Raw genomic sequence first — 17,492 nt, forward strand, 5'->3', positions numbered from 1 at the left:
GAGGATCGGAACTCTTTCCACTCCCTCTTATGCCGCTATTACCGCTAATTAATATTGAAAGAGAAAAGTTCGATAACTGTCGAAATTCCAGGCGAACGTCTGCAACACCGCGCGATAGTATAAAAAAAATGCCGCAAATTTTTTTTCTTCATAGCTCCGATGCTCAAAATAGGGGTGCGCCTCTTACACGTGTGCGCCTCTTACACATGCTTATACGGTAATTAGGACATATTTTAGTGAAGGTTACGAAGGAAATACTTTAGTGAAGGGACTTTACACATAAAAATATCCATGCTTTAAGAATAGTCAAGCAAAAAACAGAGCAATATACATATTTGGATATTAAAACAAGATATTGAACTCACCTGTATAATTGCACTGAGAGAAAGAATTACTTCTCGATGAAGTGGACAGTGCAGGTACTCATTCAGAGAAGATGAAACAGAGTTTGGTCGTGCCAGGGCACATGATTGATTACCACTGAAAGTAAAAGCAACACCAATTACAAATGCCATCTTTTTTTCGTCGACAAATATGTATTCTTTTCAATACACGTCCTTTTCATAATTTATAGTCATGATTTCATTACAGCCATGGATGCCCATTCCCAAAATAAAACTTTTCTGATAAGTGCTGTTTACATTTTGAGAACCTATTCCACCTTTTTTTAAAAATCAGTTTTCAATACCTAGTTAATGGGGAGTACAGTAGGTTAATGGATACAGCAGCTGGTAACTGAATGAAGGTCTTGAATTTAAATCCGTGGGCGAAGCCTTCTGACAGCACTATACAAATCCTTGAAGTTTCAGTCGGAGTGGGGAAACTGACATGGCTACCTACCAATGGCTCAGTGCTAGCTTTTTCCAATGATAGCTAAAACTACATCAATAAAAATTTCTGATAAATTGAACAATGACATTCTAAAAACTATTCTGTACCCCTTAAGTTACACAATAGAACCATGATACAGTAAAACCTCTAAGTAGTGAACCTCTTTACATCGTTAACCTCCAGACATCATACCACCCCTACGGTCCGGTCTGATTTACATGTAAATTTATAGGCAAACCTCTTTGTAGTGAGCCTCTTTACATCGTAAAACCTCCACTTATCATACCAAGGAGACACCCCTGAGACGGCCTACACACCTCCACAAATGGTACAAATCGAGACAACAAGAGACCATTAATGCAGCCGTGATTACGTACATGGAATGAAAATATTTTAAGCAATAAATGTTTCACTCTTTTTTTTCTTATATACCTTTAATATGCTGAAATATTTTTACGTTAATTATTAGTTGTGGCCATTTGATTCAATATGAGAGCATACCTAACAGTAAATAAGAAAAAAAAGTATCCAACTATCCTAATCATTTTGAGTGACTGTTGAAATAAGAGAGAACACATCATTTTCTCACCATTCATGGCAAAAATCAAGTGATAGCGCTCGCTTTCCGTAATTATTAAATAATAAATACAGGTTCACTAATGCATGCATGTTTGTTTAAACACAAAAATATAATGGTTTAAAAGACAGTAGTGCCTTCTATTTCCAAAGGATATGAAAAAATGGTGCACACCACTAAAACCTCTCTATATAGTGAACCTCCATATATCAAATTGCCCAAATTTTGGTCCCGTCTGTTACGATGTAAAGAGGTTTTACTGTATAATAAAATTCAAGGGCACCAAGAAGATGTGAATTTGTTATTGCAAGGGTTAATTTTTTTCATGAAAGTCTATCTTATGCAAAATATTTGCAAATTGTATCAATGATATTCATCAAATTTGCATGCATCCTTGCATGAATTGGCTACTACTATTTAGAAGTAGGCACAGCCGACATTGAAACCTAGTGTTGGTAGCATCAACAAGTCTGCATAAAATAAAGCCCTGAACCTCCCAGAAAATACTCAGAACTTCAATGCTTACTAGGTACAGTGGAACCTCGATCTATAATTTTTCAGGGGGATGGATGAAAAAAATGCTGAATGCGAGAAAAGGATCAATGCGGGAATGTTTGGCAAGGTTGCATATTTTTGAGCTTCTTAATTCTTGAAATTTAATTTTTAATAATTACAGATTAATATGCACCGTGGACACCATAAGTAGAAAGGATGCTGATACGTGTCACATCCTCGAAGAAATATGTCAGGTTGTTGAAGTCATGGAGTTTTATGGCCAGTGCAAAAATAAAATGGTAATTCAATGATTGCCAAGAGTGCAGAAAGAATGCAAGAAGAAAAATATGACCTATGTATTATTTCACCATTTATATTAAAACTGACTTAAGTTTGACTCCTTTGTAACGATGAAATTCCATAATGTAACAATTTCAATTTTGTCAGGAACACAGGAAACAGTTAGTAATTCCAAAATTCCACACCATATGTATTCACAATATTGCAGTTGCACTGTGTTTACAATGGATGCACATATAAACCCAATGTTACAATTCCATTTTTATAGTTATGCATTAAAAAAAGGATAAAACACACACTCACTTCATTTTATGAGGTAATTTGAAAAATTGATACCTAACTGCCTACAATGTATCTTTGATAATGAATCATTAAAATGCTTAAGAAATAATCATGGATTACTCTGCATCACACAAACCTATCGGGTCGTCTGCACTTATAAAAAATAAATAAATTTCACAAGAAAATAATTTGCCTTGATTTAAGAGTTTAACCAGGATTCCTTGAAGTCTCATCAAGTTCTTTGACCTGGGATAAAGAGCTTTGTGGTTTAGTCAGTAAAAGCACTTGGAAAAATTTGGGGGATCCTGGTTCAAATCCAGCTCCAGGAAAATAGAAATGGTTTTTTTGTGTAAGTTTTGGAAATTGCCTTAAAATTCTACAAATAACAGATGACCAACCAATGTTTTAACAATATTATGGAAAAGAAATTCATTGATGTTTCCATGTTACTCTCCCTGAAATATTTCTTAAGCAGTGTGATGATTAGGCAACAGGAAACATTTTAAGTACAACTAAAAGTTGAGAAGACTCATCAATATTACTTTCACTCTTCCAGTGTATTTAAATATTTATGAAAAGAAGATATGGAACAAAGATAAAGCTTACTGAATATATAGAGTAGACCAACCAATGACAAACTCGCTGATCTTTGCCCTAATCCAACCCTTCCCTGAAAGGTTGACCGTTTCCCTAGATTTTTCCCTGAAAAGGCTCAAATACCCTCACATTTCCCCAACTTTTAACTTCCCTGCCAATACATCATCAAATATAGGACTGCAAGGACACATACCTTCGTCTATCATCGTTGCCATTGCTCCCTGGACGAGCAGAATTTGTGGTTGATGTAGTAGAAGATAATGGATGATCAGTACAGAGACGAGCTAGCTTTCGAGCACAAGCATGAGCTAACTTTCGTGCGAGAAGTTCAGAGCGTACAAATTCATCTAGGTACTGTAAAGCTAAGGGAAGAATCAACCTCAAAATTCCATCATCTGGTGTTCTCACTTTATCTAGTAGTTCTAAAATCCACTGAAGATACTCCTGCTGTTCCAAGAGGCCTTCCTGCAAGTCAGTAAATTAGGAGATAGGTTTAATCAAGCAATATACGTTTGAGAACAACTTCTTCAGGAGAAGCAAAAACATAGAGAACCTTAAATTGAAATAATGCCAAAAATGTGAATGTGTTTGGTGTTAGTAGTGGTATTTAATACAGAGACATATACATTCACACATGGTTTGTACAATAAAATTTAAGATATTATGGGATACCAACAATTCAAACATAAAGTTTTTAAGTAAAAATAATGGCAAACCATAGGACAAACACTTGAATAGTAGAATTACTGGCAACTAAGCAGAAGATTAGAATCCTTCTGCAGGTGGAATTAAAATCTCAAGTCATAATTATCATGGCAATGGAATCAAATACAAAAGCTGAGTACATGAGCAATGTTTGTAATTAATATTAGGTGACTCATGTGAGCCTTTCCTTTGAAGCAGAGATGACAATTGAAGACACAGATGCAGAAATATTAGCAGCTACCATTATACTGACTCATTTGAAAACGAGGAAAGCTGAGTTCATGGCATTATTGAAAGTTTTGAGTCATAAGGGAAATAACGACACTATACACTATTTTCCCAAAAAAATTTAACGGCTCAGGTTTTGTTGAGGATCGGGGGATTATGTTGACTCTTGGCAAATACAAGATTGCATAATTAAGGTTTCTATAAGGAACAACAAAATATTTTACACCCAAATTATTCACTACAAAGCAATTCCAACGCATACATATGGATATAGTGCAGAGTCAGCCACAGGCGTATGAGTCTCCCACATTCAGGGTATTCCTTTGATTCTTATGCTTGGGCCACCTCGTACTTCAAGGACTTTGTTAGGTGATGCCTGAAAGCTTCACTTGACATTTGAACCCATGACTGAAGCATGATGATCAGCAGCCAACTGCTCTACCCACTGGTTTCCATGTTCACACAAGGAAACCTTGACAAAGTTTTAATCCAACAGGATTTCAGTTAAAGTGCAGTGAAAGACTCAGTTCTTACACCCAACAAGCAGTGGCGGCTGGTGGTAATTTATCTAGGGTGTGCATTATAGCAGATATAGGATGATTTAATTATATTATGTTAATCCTAATCCATGAGCAACATATTTCGTCGTAATAGAATACATAGCAAGCAAAACATATCACTGGTACCCTTAAAATTGCATGAAACACTCCACCCTTAAAATTGCATGAACAGAAATAATATTAGCATGTATGAAAATAGTTATTCTCAACACACCTTTACAAGTGAAGGTAGTTGAAATTCATTCTCTTTTCCTTACACCCTATGAGGAAGTAGTGTAGAAAACGGCTATGCAGATGGCTCTGTAGACGGACTAGGATCCTGGGGGCAGGTAGTGTAGGTGGCGGCTACACCACTACACTACCTGCTAGTCAGTCACCAAAAACATGCGCGTGCGCATTCGCATGGTTTTGAGTCTGCTCCCATCGCCCCTTTGAACAGCACATCCCCCCCCCGCTTACCTCGTCCCGCCAGAGCTCCCTCAAGCGATCGCACAGACCGAAAATGCGCCCGGCATAATGCCACGGGACCGCACACTTGTAGAGCGGTGAATTCGAAAATGAGATAGCTGTAGCGTTCGGAGCTTCATGTTTCTTGCATATGCAGACAGGATTTTTATCCTTCTCGTTGCAAAGGAATAGCTTTCTTTTATAATTTATTCATCTTTGGGTGTGCACTTGCTAACATGCGTATACGCACGCGCCGCCACTGCCAACAAGTAAAAAATTTATTTTTTAAGGTAGATAGAGATATCTATCTCAGTTGATTAGACTCCTTACAAAGTGATTCAATCTCAAGCCTAAAACCTAGGTTTCTGCTACCATCATTAGTAATTACGTAATACAAATTCATCCAGTTTCCAATTAAACAGGGATGATTTGGTTAATGATCCTAGTGTCAATATCATGAGAAAGTTCAGGAGAAACTCACAAGGGCCATCTCTCTCAGGTACTTACCTCATAAAGATGGTTGGCAAGTTGTATGCAGTAATGCCACTGTCGTCTGGCTGGGCCATGCTCTTCACAGTTTGGACTTCCGGATATCGAAGAAAAGGTAGAAGCAGGCAGATGGGGAGGACCTGAAGGAGATGCATTTGGGGCCGTTGCACCAGCCCCGGAAGTGCCACTTGATGAATGGTAATATTCTTGAAGCTTTTGAAGCTGATCCTTGAGGAACTTAATGAGAGTCTGAGTCCATTCTGAAAGAAGAAAATTAATAATGCGGCAAAGATCAGAAATATAAATAACACCTAAATTATAATGACCAAATACACTACAGTGGAACCTCGTTAAAGCGAGTACGGGCTATAGCGACACCCCCGCTATTACGAGAGATAGCCGATGCACCGTCAATTGACCCTATAATAGGCGTGTTAAAAAATTCGTTTTTAAGAGACCCTTTCGGTGTTGGCTCTCGCCATAGCGAGGGTTTCACCGCCGGAAGACTTTCATCAAGACTCCTTTGCCTCTGTAATTGCTAGCGATCTGTTAGAAATGAAGTTAATGGAGTGCTCAGTCTCAAATTTATGTGGTAAACTGTCGTTCGATAAATATAATGATTGACGAAACAATGCTTTGCATGATTTTTATTCAGTGCGGCGCTTATAAATTGTTTGATCAGTTAGTCGTTATTTGAGTAAGGAAATTTAGTGATGCAAAAAAACATCGCCTTTCGTCTGGATTTATGCTTACGTTTATCGGATAGATGTTTATCTGTCGCCGCACCACTCCTGTTCCTGTACAGGCGGTCCTCGACTTTCGTACACTCGACTTTCGTACAATTCGCACTTTCGTACATTCAAAATTGACACCTTTTACTCGACTTTCGTACGCTAAATTCGGACTTTCGGACGCTGGTCTGTAATTTTTTTTAAATTCCCGCTATGTTTATTGCGCATCTCAACATTCAATTGTTTCAAATTGCAGTATTGGCAGTATATGCGAACAATATGAACGTATATAATGAAGGGAATTGTTGGTAATTGACTCTGATCTAGGTGATTTATTTGGGAGAGAGACTGCCTGCTATAGGCTCCTTTATCAAGAGAAGAGGAAAGCCTTCATTGAAGATATTTTTCAAAAGAAGTTGACTAGACATCATCGAATAGCTTTCAATAAAACTAGTAAGACCTTCTTTCTAATTGTGTTTTTTCGTTTGAGTGCTGTTTAATTCATGTAAACCTTCAGCAACGATATTGCACGACATATCACCCGAATTCCGTTTGTCTTTTGTCTTTTTTGAATAACATGCGGAATATACGCGATCACGAATGTCACCTGCCAAACATCGAATTTTGGTGTAAAAATTAAAAGGTATCCAGAGTGCGGGTTCAACGAATACATTTTTTTATGCTACTTGATATGTCCTTTTATTTATAGTGGACGTAATAAGTGGAATGTCAACTCAAACGCCAAGAGGAAGTTTCACTCGATAGCCAACGGAGTTCTTGTTTTTTAAACTTATATTTGCATTTTCTGCGTATTTTCGAAATAAATTATATGATTTGAGGAGTTTTATTAATATATTATTAAAATTAAGTCAATTGAAATGAATTCCGTGAAAAAAAAGGTTTTAGTACGTAAATTCCGCTCTTTTGGAACGTAACCCCTAATTAGTATGGAAGTCAATGGTTCGACTTTCGTACAATTCGACTTTCGTACAAGTTTTCGGGAACGCATTGTGTACGAAAGTCGGGGACCGCCTGTTTATCTGTTTGCAACAGGTATATTGGCTATTATTTGCTCCACCTCCGGTAAAGCGACAATTCGCTATAGCGAGTGTTTATTAGTGCACCGTGGTGTGTCGTTATATCGAGGTTGCACTGTACATAACACTTATGAACTTCAAGCCCATCAGGCTGCGGCATAAGTATGAACTCGATCTTTACTAACGGCTTCCGAGTGCAGCTGCGTTTTGCGCTTTGACGTGCAAGCTTTCGCGTCCGTTACAGGGCGCATCATCAGGCGACTTTACATTTGCAAGCCTCAACCAATGGATTGGATATAAAACATTAAGTAATAACAGTCACAATTGATTTAAGGGCATTGGTACATTACCTTGGGAAGGATCTGGGAGTTGACGTTTCTTGATCTTAGCCTCTGAAACAGCAACTGTGTAAGCAGAGCTTAGCTTGATGAACCACGCAGCTCTGAGCATAGGTACTTGATACTCGCAGAGCATTGTGAAAATTTCATCCTTTTTGTTGAAATTTGGAGCCTAAAAAAAATGACAAAACTTGGAAAAGCATTCCAAAAACTTCCCTGTACAGGAACTCTTTCGACCACAATTTGAGCAGAAGAAATAAAAAACACAAACCTTTTTAGATAGACTACTGAGAGGTTTACTTCCCGCCAAATCTTTAAACCAAGCCTCAATAGCATTTTTTGTGCGAGCAGTGGCCGGCCAAAAATTATCCTTAGGGTTTATTTGCTGCCTCTTCCTGCCAGTATCAGGCAAGGTGTTGAGTTCCTCTTTTTTAGACAATATGGCATTGAAATAGGCTCCAACCTAAAGAAGAAATATGATAAGATTAATATTTAACATAATTAGCGGCACCTTACTGGGATAAATCTTCCTGAATGCAAACCTTAGATGCGCTGATATTACTATTCCTCGCCGTTCCGAATTCCTCAGCTAACTGGGGCAACGTGGTGAATCCATGCTTCACGTTCACTGTTGTCAGTTCATCCTGAAAAATAATTCATGGAATGAGACACCAAAAACACCATTGCTGTCCACAAAATTCAACGAAAATGAACAATAAACAGTGCTGGGAGTACGCTACAGGATGATTGAAAATAAGCATACAAAGAATTATTCCGAATTGTAATTGTTAGGGTACAATGTGGTCTTTCCTTACTTCTTTCTGCTTTGGGTCTTGAGGATAGACATCCGGTGGCCCAAGCCGAGGTCTTTTGAGGGGCCTTTTCTCATACGAAAACCCCATCATCTGCAGCGGAAAATCACATTCTAACATTAGATAGCAGTAATCATCAATTTCACTACATTTACATGAAAAAGGTCATCGTAATGTTTACATAAATAACGCTTGCAAAGAGGTATCGTTGGGGAACCTATATTTCCACTAAGTTAGGCATCTATATGAAGACAGATGGAAAAATAGATGTTTTTGTACGTCCTTTTGAATGTAATGAGAATGCATAGCCACAAAACAGGTCAAGTAATCAATCTAATAACTTAGCGAGCACGACCTAGAAAAATACTAGGCAATAAAGCGCTGTGAGTATGAGACCCTTTTATATCATCACTTACCTTGCATTAAGTATCTAAAGACACTAACATTAGCCGATTTTGCAAATTCTTATTCCCATTGTCCACTACTGGAGGCCACTGGAGGCTGACAATTAGTTGGAATAACACCAAATAACACGAATAACAGATGTGGCATAAATATTAAGATGGAAGTTAAAATTTTCACCAGAGAGATGGCTGAAGTCAGGCCCATCTATGTCATTTCGAAGGAAGTTGAGGAACACAAATGGCGCGCAGCATTTCTAATTTAAAATTAAAATTCAGAATGCTAAGTAAAAGAGAAGATTTTTTATAAATATTTGAAGTAGTTTTACCCCATATAATGAACAAAATAAATTCGTTGTCGGATTAGCCGAGGTCTCTGAGGCATTATGCTCGAAGGAAAAATAAACTAACCTTAAATTAATGTAGCACATGGAAGGACACAAGAAGTAGTCCTCCGTAAGGCCTGTAGGTGACATGTAGCGCTAGTTTCTTTAAATTTCACTCCTTCTAAGTTATCTGAGAAATATTTGCGGCCATTACAAAGAATGATTTTCTATTGCTAAAGGCCGTTATTATATAGCCTTTATCTGCGTGAAGATTTCAAAATTTTCTTCCTTTTTTTAAGATACTTTTTAATATCGACGTTTTCAATCCGAGGATCACCATAGAAAAAAGGCTATTTGACGGAATTTGCGGCTCGGGATAGCTTTTGTTTTTTGTTTACTGGCGTCTGGCGTCTCGTCGTACTGCGGCGGTTCCTACTTTCGAATAATAATCCATTGGAAAAGAACTGTGGGTCTTTTCGATGATAACTAAATATTTAAAGCCTTTGCCGACGAAATTATAAATTGGTCACGAGCGTTGCACATGTGAATTTCCCTTAGGAAGCGAATGACCAGCATCAAGACTGAGTGAGCTGATAGGATGACGAATATTGATGATACATTTGATCAGGTAATTATTTTAATATTAAGTTTTCTATAAGTTCGGTATTAACGACTGCGCTATGCATGAATAAATGATTTAGTCATAATATTCATGAGTCTATTACTCCATTTCTACCCAAAAATAATCTATTTCGTCGTTCATGTTTACTATGACTGTTTGTAATTTCTAATTTAGTGGGCAAATGAATTTGTGGGTGTGGCTGTTAAATATCATTCCTCCCACCATTGTCAATGGAATCAGTGATTGAATTTATCAGCCATCGTTTGCTCAAATAACGTTTCCGTCTAATGAATTGTTTTGTTTTTTTGAAGTTCGAGGAAGAAGAAGCCGAAATACCATTGGGCGCGACTTTATCCGGCAGAAAACGTCTTTTTTCGAAGGAATTGCGTTGTATGATGTTTGGTTTTGGAGACGATCAAAACCCCTATACAGAAAGTGTTGATTTGTTGGAAGATTTAGTAATAGAATTCATAACAGAGATGGTAAAGTTCAAGAATTTTATGTGGTCATTAGGCTTTTTTAACCGTGAAAACTTGTCTTAAATTGTTAATTTACTTTTGCAGACACACAAGGCAATGGAAATCGGGAGAACAGGTCGCGTTCAAGTTGAAGACATTGTATTTCTAGTCAGGAAAGATCAAAGAAAATATGCTAGAGTGAAAGACCTTTTGACTATGAATGAAGAATTGAAGAAAGCAAGAAAAGCATTTGATGAAGTAAAATATGCTGGTATGTGATTTTTGTGCCCTTGCTTGGTGGTTATTTGACATCCTATAAGTACAATGACAATTGCTCCGGAAGTCTTTTCACAAATTTATGAAGTATTATCTAGATACGTAGAAAAAAGTTACTCCGGTAACCTTCCAGGTCAGTTGCTCCATCTTCTTTCAGCGTACCAACAACCAAAAACCTGTAGATTAAACATTGGGAGAAGGCAGCTGATCTGGTATGTTACCTCAGAAACTTCTCTGTACATTATCCACCGGTCAAGGCCTCCACTAGTAGGTTTTTGTATGAAGGAAGTCATTTTTAGATCTTGTGCTACTTTTGTGCAACCTTTTCAGCCAGTATCAGCATCTTTAATTCCTGCAGTGAATGAGTTGTTATAAGGGTATTCATTGAGCGAGTCTCATTGTGGATGCTTGTTGTAATTAAATGACTACCTTGGGAAACTGAAAATGTATCATATGATGAACTGGTTGTACCATGTCTCTCAATCTACACTAGTTATTGCAATCATTTATGCTGGTGGAAATGGATGCAATAAAGTAATTTTCACAATTTCTCTATGAATATTGCTGTGATAAGAAATATTTTTATTGGTGCTGCATGGAGTTTGGGCTTGTAGCCATTCATTTTGTGCTTTGTGATAAATTAGTTTGTGACTTACACAAAAAGCTTGCTTCTTGGATGAGGATGGGGTGACTTTGTGGTAACTGTTGCCAGGTTCCCCGATATCAGCTGTGGTTTTACAAGCTTATTAGGTGGGGCATTTAAATATTGTGTCAGCACAGCCTTGAAATTAGCCATTGTATGAGATCCAAATTGAGACTTACTGAGGAAACATCCCTGTCTGTAGGTAAAAATTCTCTTATGTCTGAAAGTTGCAAGATTTTAAGTTTGAGAGGGGTTGAATGCCATTGAACTTCTTTCTTCCTGATTTTATTGTCCTTGGATATTCAGATAAGTTTCATTACCTTGATCATTTGAAGGTAGTCTCACTTCATAATGATAAGTAGGAAAGCCAACACCAACAAAATGGGTTTTCTACTCTATCCATACCTTCAGTGAATCAAGTTGGATATAAAAGTACATAGATTGGGATACTCCTTAACCATCAATGATTCAATAGAAAACAATCAGCCCATCCATTTTACCCTCGCATATAGGGGAATAAATTTGAGCATGAAACTGAGAGGGCAAGGGAGGCTTGGTGGAATAGGTAGTGTGAGGAAAAGGGAAAAGTTTCAGAAGGAAGGAGAAGTAGGCATGTTGTACACCAAGGTGAAGTCGCTATAGGGCAGCAACAGAGCTCAAGCAATGTCAAAAATTAAGTCTGAAGACAGAAGGATTCTAGCGGAGCAAGAAGAGGTGTAGAGTAGATGGAAGGAGTACATGGTGGATCTGTATGACAGAAGGAACGGGCCAAAGAGATTGAATTTAGAGGAGGATAATCTTGGGTCGGGGATCTTAAACGTGGAAATCAAGAGGGCCCTTCGTGATGTAAAGGCGAGGAAAGTAGTGGGCGTGGATAATATCTTACACGAGCCTCTGAAAAATCTAGGGATGGATGGTAGAGGAAGGTTTCTCGAATTAGTATGTAGGATCTATGAGGAGGGATGTTGGCAGGATGATTTCGCGAAGACGGTTCTAATTCAGCTACCAAAAAATAAGAAAGTAGTAGAATGTGGAGATTATCGGACTGTTAGCCTAATATCACACACGGAAAAAGCAGTACTGAGGATGTTGAACAGATGAATGGAGGCGAGGGCAAATGAGTATTTGGGTGAAGATTAGTTTGGTTGTAGAATAGGAAAGTCAACTCATAATCTGTGTATGGCCCAGGCTGTGCACGTGAGGGTAGCGGGCAGAGAATCTGGGAGGGCAAGCATTGGCCGGGTAGTGAGGCGAGGCTGTCCTCCATTGCCACTGCTTTTTAACATGTATGTGGAGGAGACAGTAAGAGAAGCATGGGATGAGTTGGAGGCTGGAGCATAAGTGGGAGGGATGATGTTTAAATGAGTGAGGTTCGTGAATGATCAGGTGTTGATTAGCCAGTCAGCAAAAGGGCTGCAGGCTCCAGTGGATGTATTAGACGAGCGTTGGGAGGAGTATGGGATGAGGATTAATCACAAGAAGACTAAAGTTATGCAGCTTTAATGCATTTCAACTGTTTGGGCAGCTCATTAGAGAAAAATGCATACAGCAGTAAGGGCATCAGGAAGAGAATTGTGTTAGCAAAGGAGGCATTCATGAACGAAAATGAGCGTATGAGAGGATAGTAATGTAAGAGTTAAAAGAAAAGGGTAGTGAAAAGTCTGATCTGGAGTGTAGTGCTTTATGGTAAGGAAATGTAGACACTTAAGAAGGACAAGGGAATACTGGAGTAATTTAAAATGTGGGTGTGAAGAAGAATGGAGATGGTGAAGTAGAGTGAGAGGAGGAGAAACGATGAAGTGCTGGACATGGTGGGTGAGGAAGGTCAGCTTATAGATGAGATACGGAAGGTATGGAAGGAGCAAGTACTTAGCAATGAGAGAATGTTGAAAACAGTGTTAGAGGGTAGAATGTTAGGTAAACAAGGGAGAGGAAGGAAGAGAATAGGACTTTTAGATAAAATGAGAGGGAGGATGCTTATTGTGAATTGAAGAGGGAAGTAGATGCAAAAATCTTTTAGGTTAATATATTATTGAACAGTTGTAGATTGAGTATATGGTATTTGACATGTCACGAGTCAATTAGTTGATTAGCTCCCATTCCTTTTAAACACACCAATGCAATATTTACATTAGGGCCTCAGCTATTTATGTTGTAGTGGATAAGTTACTTACCATTTTCCCAGCCAGTTCCCCCTAACTCCTTCCAGTATCCCCCTACGCCTACCTCCTCGTAAATTTTAAGTGGAATGTGCACAGAAGGGATTAGGTCTCTGCCTATGATGCATTTAATGTATGCTAATCTAGGTGTGACTCAGTTACTCATCCATTAAAGCGTGACGACTCGATCCTCGAAAAGCAATTTCTCATGGCTACTATTTGTAAGGGTTGCCACTCTTTCTCCATTGACACTGACTTTATTGAGTTATTACTTTCCGTTACCCTCCAATAGTATAGTTTTTTAAGTTTCCCCCAAAAATTTCAAAGGTCAACAATGCAACCAACTCCTTCCTCACCTGTGGCTTATCCTTTCCTTCTTTCTCTACTGAGTTGTGAAGTGGAAGTTGCGAAATACAGATACATACTTCTAATGGAAATGGGTTAGCATCAAAATGCAAGAAATTTGAACTTTGCTTCATTCCATACTTTTGCATTATGTGGTCATAATGAGTGTGACCCCATGAAATGACTTTTAATGTGTCAATAATAAGTCAAATTCAATATCATTTTTCACTTAGAGGGATAATTAAGTTATGGTCATCCTCCTTTAATGTTACACTTTTTAAGTGATCTGATTCATACTAATACAAATGTAATTTTGTTTTCAGTTGGGACATGAGGACTTGCTGAGATGTATTTTCTCATTCTTGAACGTCAGTCATTGATGTTAGGGAATGATTTGCAGATCACAACAGCTTCAGTTGGACCCTGTGTTATTATTTTTGGGTTCTGTCATTTCAATGTAAATATGGATTTATTTGAGGATAGGTATTTACTGGTATGAATCAATTTCAGTAATTAATAAATTTATCTTGTAAATATAAATTTATTCCACAAATATTTCGCTTGCACAGACAATTCAAGTCAGAACCCTTTCTCCCCCCTGAAATGGAACATATGATTCTTATTTAAGATCTTAATGTAGCAGAAAGCCTTTTCACAGCTTTCAAGGATGACATTATGACATCATTAACACCTACTCCTTCGTATGATGACCCCACCAAGCTGATGGGCAACTTGTGCTTTTTGATATAATCATATATTTTCTTGCGTCTTTCATCATGTCCAACTACATACTGAGGTATGCATTTTTCTGAAATGGAAATATTGTAATCACAAGGGTCTACACTGATTCCTAAAATATCTTTTGCATGCTTTATTGCAGTATGCAAAGCGGTTTGTGGTAGCAAATTTTTCCCAAAATGCTCATTTAAAAATCTACCCCCCATCATAACCGTCAAGACAGTACAATCTCCAGCAGTAGGGAAACAACAGCTATCATAAACTATTCCAAGAATTGGCATTTTTTGTGAGGGTGGAACTAAGAACCCAAACGCAGGCTCTCTCAACACATTTCTTGGAAATTTAAGATTCACCACACCAACTGTCACAAAAGGGATGCAAGATAACAGGTGGCTCAACTCTGGATGTTGTGAGCTTAACAATGGAGCCAACTGCCATGCTGGTAGTCCACTGATGAGATGATCAGACACTATTTCATCTTTATTTGTTTTAACGGTTATTCTGCCGTGTTCAAAGGATACTGATTTACATGGAGAATTCAGATGAATGGTAACGCCATCGTCCTTTAAATTAGCCGCCATGGTTTTGGGAAGAAGTTGTAACCCACCCTCTAAAGACCAAACATTCCACTTCTGCTCCCTCGCCACTTCCACTAGTGTGGACATGGAAGGCGGTTTCTCTTCTTTTCTGAACATTGCAGCGACCATGCCTTTCAGCACCGAACCGTGGCTTTGCTCAGCTTCGAATAAGGATTTCATCAAAAATTTCACAGACACCTCCTTCGCATCTCCAGCACAAATGCCACATATCAGTGGACTGATAGCATACTCTGCAATGTCTTTTCCAAACCGGCGGGCAACGAAATCGTAAATTGATTCGTCCACACACGACTTTTTAGGCGTTGACAAATCCCTGAGCGCAGCAAGAAACAAAGGTTTATCGAATGGTTTAATTTTAAGAAAAATTGAAGAAAGGCTTGACGGCAGTTTATACAGCTGTTTGTTAACATAAATAAGCCTGTTTACAGTAGCGGGGTGGCCATACCGTATTGGCTTCACTTTTTTGCTCAATCCCAATTCTTCCACTAGCTGTAAAGTTGCAGCACCTTGTTCTCCCTTCGGACGAATAGTTCTAGGGCCATGCTCGTACAAAGTGTTGTCCGGTCGGATGGTTGATTTAATCCAACCGCCGACTTCTGGGGCCGCTTCGACCAAGGAAATTGCTTTAGGCGCCCTTATCCCGAATTTGACCGCATAATGTGCAGCTGCCAATCCGCTTATTCCTCCACCGAGAATGGTTACCATTTTCTCTGATAATACGAAACAAGAAGGTCAAACAACAGAGCTCTTCGCGAAATAGTGAAATCTCGGAGGAAGAAAACCACTCTTACCTTCAGTTGAGGTGTAAGTAAAAAGTATTTGCTCATCCCATTAATATTAAGCAGAATTAATTACGTAGAGCTGCATTTCAGGCAATCTAAGAGAGTAATTCTATCAGAGATTAATCCACTTAATATGATAGAGATCTCACTCCTAGCCTTCCTCAATAAACCAAAACAACCACGGACACGTATTTCATTTGTCACTCTATAGTCCTATGACTTTTTTCTCTTGATTTGATTTCTATATTTTTAGTTACTACAATGGCCACTAGACGTTTCATACCAATGTGAGAAATATTTAAAATGCTGGAAATATAAATTATGATAGATCCTTTATTCCGAATTAAAAGAAACTGGTGAATCGGATTAATCAACTCCAAGCAATTTTATTGTTTTTTTTTTCGAATAAAATGGTAAATTATTTTGCGTTCGTCGCCAGTGTGTCGGTGTGAACATTGCCAGAGTCCTCTAGATTGCTCTCTCAACACTACTCTCTCATCATGTCGAGTCGTCGCATAGGCTTCCACTATGGGATTCACGACGTCCGCCATTGTTAGTACAAACACCCCGTTTTCCCATAAGGAGATGTGGTAAAATTTCTTCGTTTTTTTGGTAAGCGAAGAATGTTGGTAATTTTCGGATAGTTGATATTGATTCTCGAAACCTTCAGTAACATAAATACAAATTTTCTAGGCATGACAACAATGGAAACGACGATAATAAAAATAAAACCACGGCAAAGGCTAAGCGTATTACGACCTGATTGAACCCTTATTTTAATGGGTTGACACCCAATTGCGCTAAATAATCACTGAAAGTACTATTAACGGAAACTCTTACCCTCAATAAAATGGCTCTTTGCAAAATATGTACTGACACAAGTAATTCCGCCGCGAGTTTAATGACTGAAATCAGATAGTAGGACAGCGGGTACACGAATGGGCGTAACCAGCTGGAAACAGCCCTTCAGCGGCGTAGCGCGGTGGGATCGGACCCCCCTGCCCCCCCCCCCCCGACAATTTGAAAACACAGTTACTTTGATTAATATAAAAAACAAAATATTGAGAAATGACGAGTTTACAAAAGATTTCTTTGACAAATAAAGTTTTTTCGATCATTAACCCGAACGAAATTCCTGGCTACGCCCCCCCCCCTTTAGAAGCGAAAATAAATTAAGCTCGTAACGAAAATTTTAAAGAAATTATTTTTAAAATTATACTCGCATAAGGCATGGAACAAATTTAAAAATCATTCTCTTCATTGTATAGGCCAATGAAACGCTGTCATAATTTACTTACAATTTTGGTTTCTTCTTTATTTGCAAAAATGTTACTAATTGAAAGACCATGACATGCCCTCCTTTTTTTGATCCTGGGTACCAGTGGAGCAGCGAGGGGGGTTTTGGGGGATAAATTCTCCCCCCCCCCCCCAGAGCTCAAGAGAAATTTTTAAGTTTTATCCATTTTACTTAATTGGATTAATATTACCAAGAGAATAGTGTAAGGACTAATAAAATATCCCTCAGAAAGCAGTAAAACTCACCATTTATCTTAAAATTCGCCAATTTACTAATCTCGCACCTATCACTAATCCTAGAGGGTATTCTATACCCCCACACACACATGTATTAGTTGCACCTAACCCCCCCCCCCCCCCCCCAGCCTTAATTCCTAGCTGCATCCCTACTGGGTACTCACATGAATAGATGTGCTCA

General features: G+C 38.4%; 3 protein-coding genes across 5 annotated transcripts in view; 1 reads left to right on the forward strand and 2 right to left on the reverse strand.

The window, feature by feature from the left end:
* Window positions 1-8,925, reverse strand: part of LOC124160685 (mediator of RNA polymerase II transcription subunit 12-like protein) — a 57,366-nt gene extending 48,441 nt beyond the window's left edge. For all 3 annotated transcript variants that reach the window (XM_046536660.1, XM_046536658.1, XM_046536657.1), the window contains exons 1-8: window positions 8,846-8,925; window positions 8,433-8,522; window positions 8,160-8,261; window positions 7,889-8,080; window positions 7,630-7,789; window positions 5,530-5,771; window positions 3,276-3,547; window positions 366-480 (exon numbers count right to left, since the gene is read on the reverse strand). In XM_046536660.1, coding sequence (XP_046392616.1) covers window positions 366-480; window positions 3,276-3,547; window positions 5,530-5,771; window positions 7,630-7,789; window positions 7,889-8,080; window positions 8,160-8,261; window positions 8,433-8,522 — 1,173 coding nt within the window. In that variant the 5' untranslated portion in view covers window positions 8,846-8,925. The remainder of the gene's footprint in view (window positions 1-365; window positions 481-3,275; window positions 3,548-5,529; window positions 5,772-7,629; window positions 7,790-7,888; window positions 8,081-8,159; window positions 8,262-8,432; window positions 8,523-8,845) is intronic.
* Window positions 8,926-9,373: 448 nt separating this feature from the next.
* On the forward strand, window positions 9,374-14,199 carry LOC124160689 (transcription initiation factor TFIID subunit 13). The gene is made up of 4 exons (XM_046536665.1): window positions 9,374-9,784; window positions 10,090-10,260; window positions 10,342-10,507; window positions 13,983-14,199. Exons 1-4 carry the CDS (start codon window positions 9,755-9,757, stop codon window positions 13,991-13,993), a joined length of 378 nt encoding a protein of 125 aa, XP_046392621.1. The 5' UTR covers window positions 9,374-9,754; the 3' UTR covers window positions 13,994-14,199.
* On the reverse strand, window positions 14,181-15,997 carry LOC124160688 (protoporphyrinogen oxidase). Its single transcript, XM_046536664.1, has 2 exons — window positions 15,788-15,997; window positions 14,181-15,706 (listed from the first exon to the last, which is right to left on the reverse strand). The coding sequence occupies exon 2, from the start codon at window positions 15,699-15,701 to the stop codon at window positions 14,283-14,285; it is 1,419 nt and encodes a 472-aa protein (XP_046392620.1). The 5' UTR covers window positions 15,702-15,706; window positions 15,788-15,997; the 3' UTR covers window positions 14,181-14,282.
* Between the last annotated feature and the right edge of the window lie 1,495 nt (window positions 15,998-17,492).

Source organism: Ischnura elegans, chromosome 6 (assembly GCF_921293095.1).
Source record: "Ischnura elegans chromosome 6, ioIscEleg1.1, whole genome shotgun sequence".
In the NCBI taxonomy this organism is placed as follows: Eukaryota; Metazoa; Arthropoda; class Insecta; order Odonata; family Coenagrionidae; genus Ischnura; species Ischnura elegans.

What these genes read in the sequence shown, in the direction of transcription:
- LOC124160689 (XM_046536665.1), top strand. Translation starts at nt 9,755, where the DNA reads ATGACGAATATTGATGATACATTTGATCAG. An exon ending in TTGATGATACATTTGATCAG is followed by an intron (nt 9,785 to 10,089) that starts GTAATTATTTTA and finishes GTTTTTTTGAAG; the next exon opens with TTCGAGGAAGAAGAAGCCGA. An exon ending in TAGAATTCATAACAGAGATG is followed by an intron (nt 10,261 to 10,341) that starts GTAAAGTTCAAG and finishes TTACTTTTGCAG; the next exon opens with ACACACAAGGCAATGGAAAT.
- LOC124160688 (XM_046536664.1), bottom strand. Translation starts at nt 15,701, where the DNA reads ATGGTAACCATTCTCGGTGGAGGAATAAGCGGATTGGCAGCTGCACAT.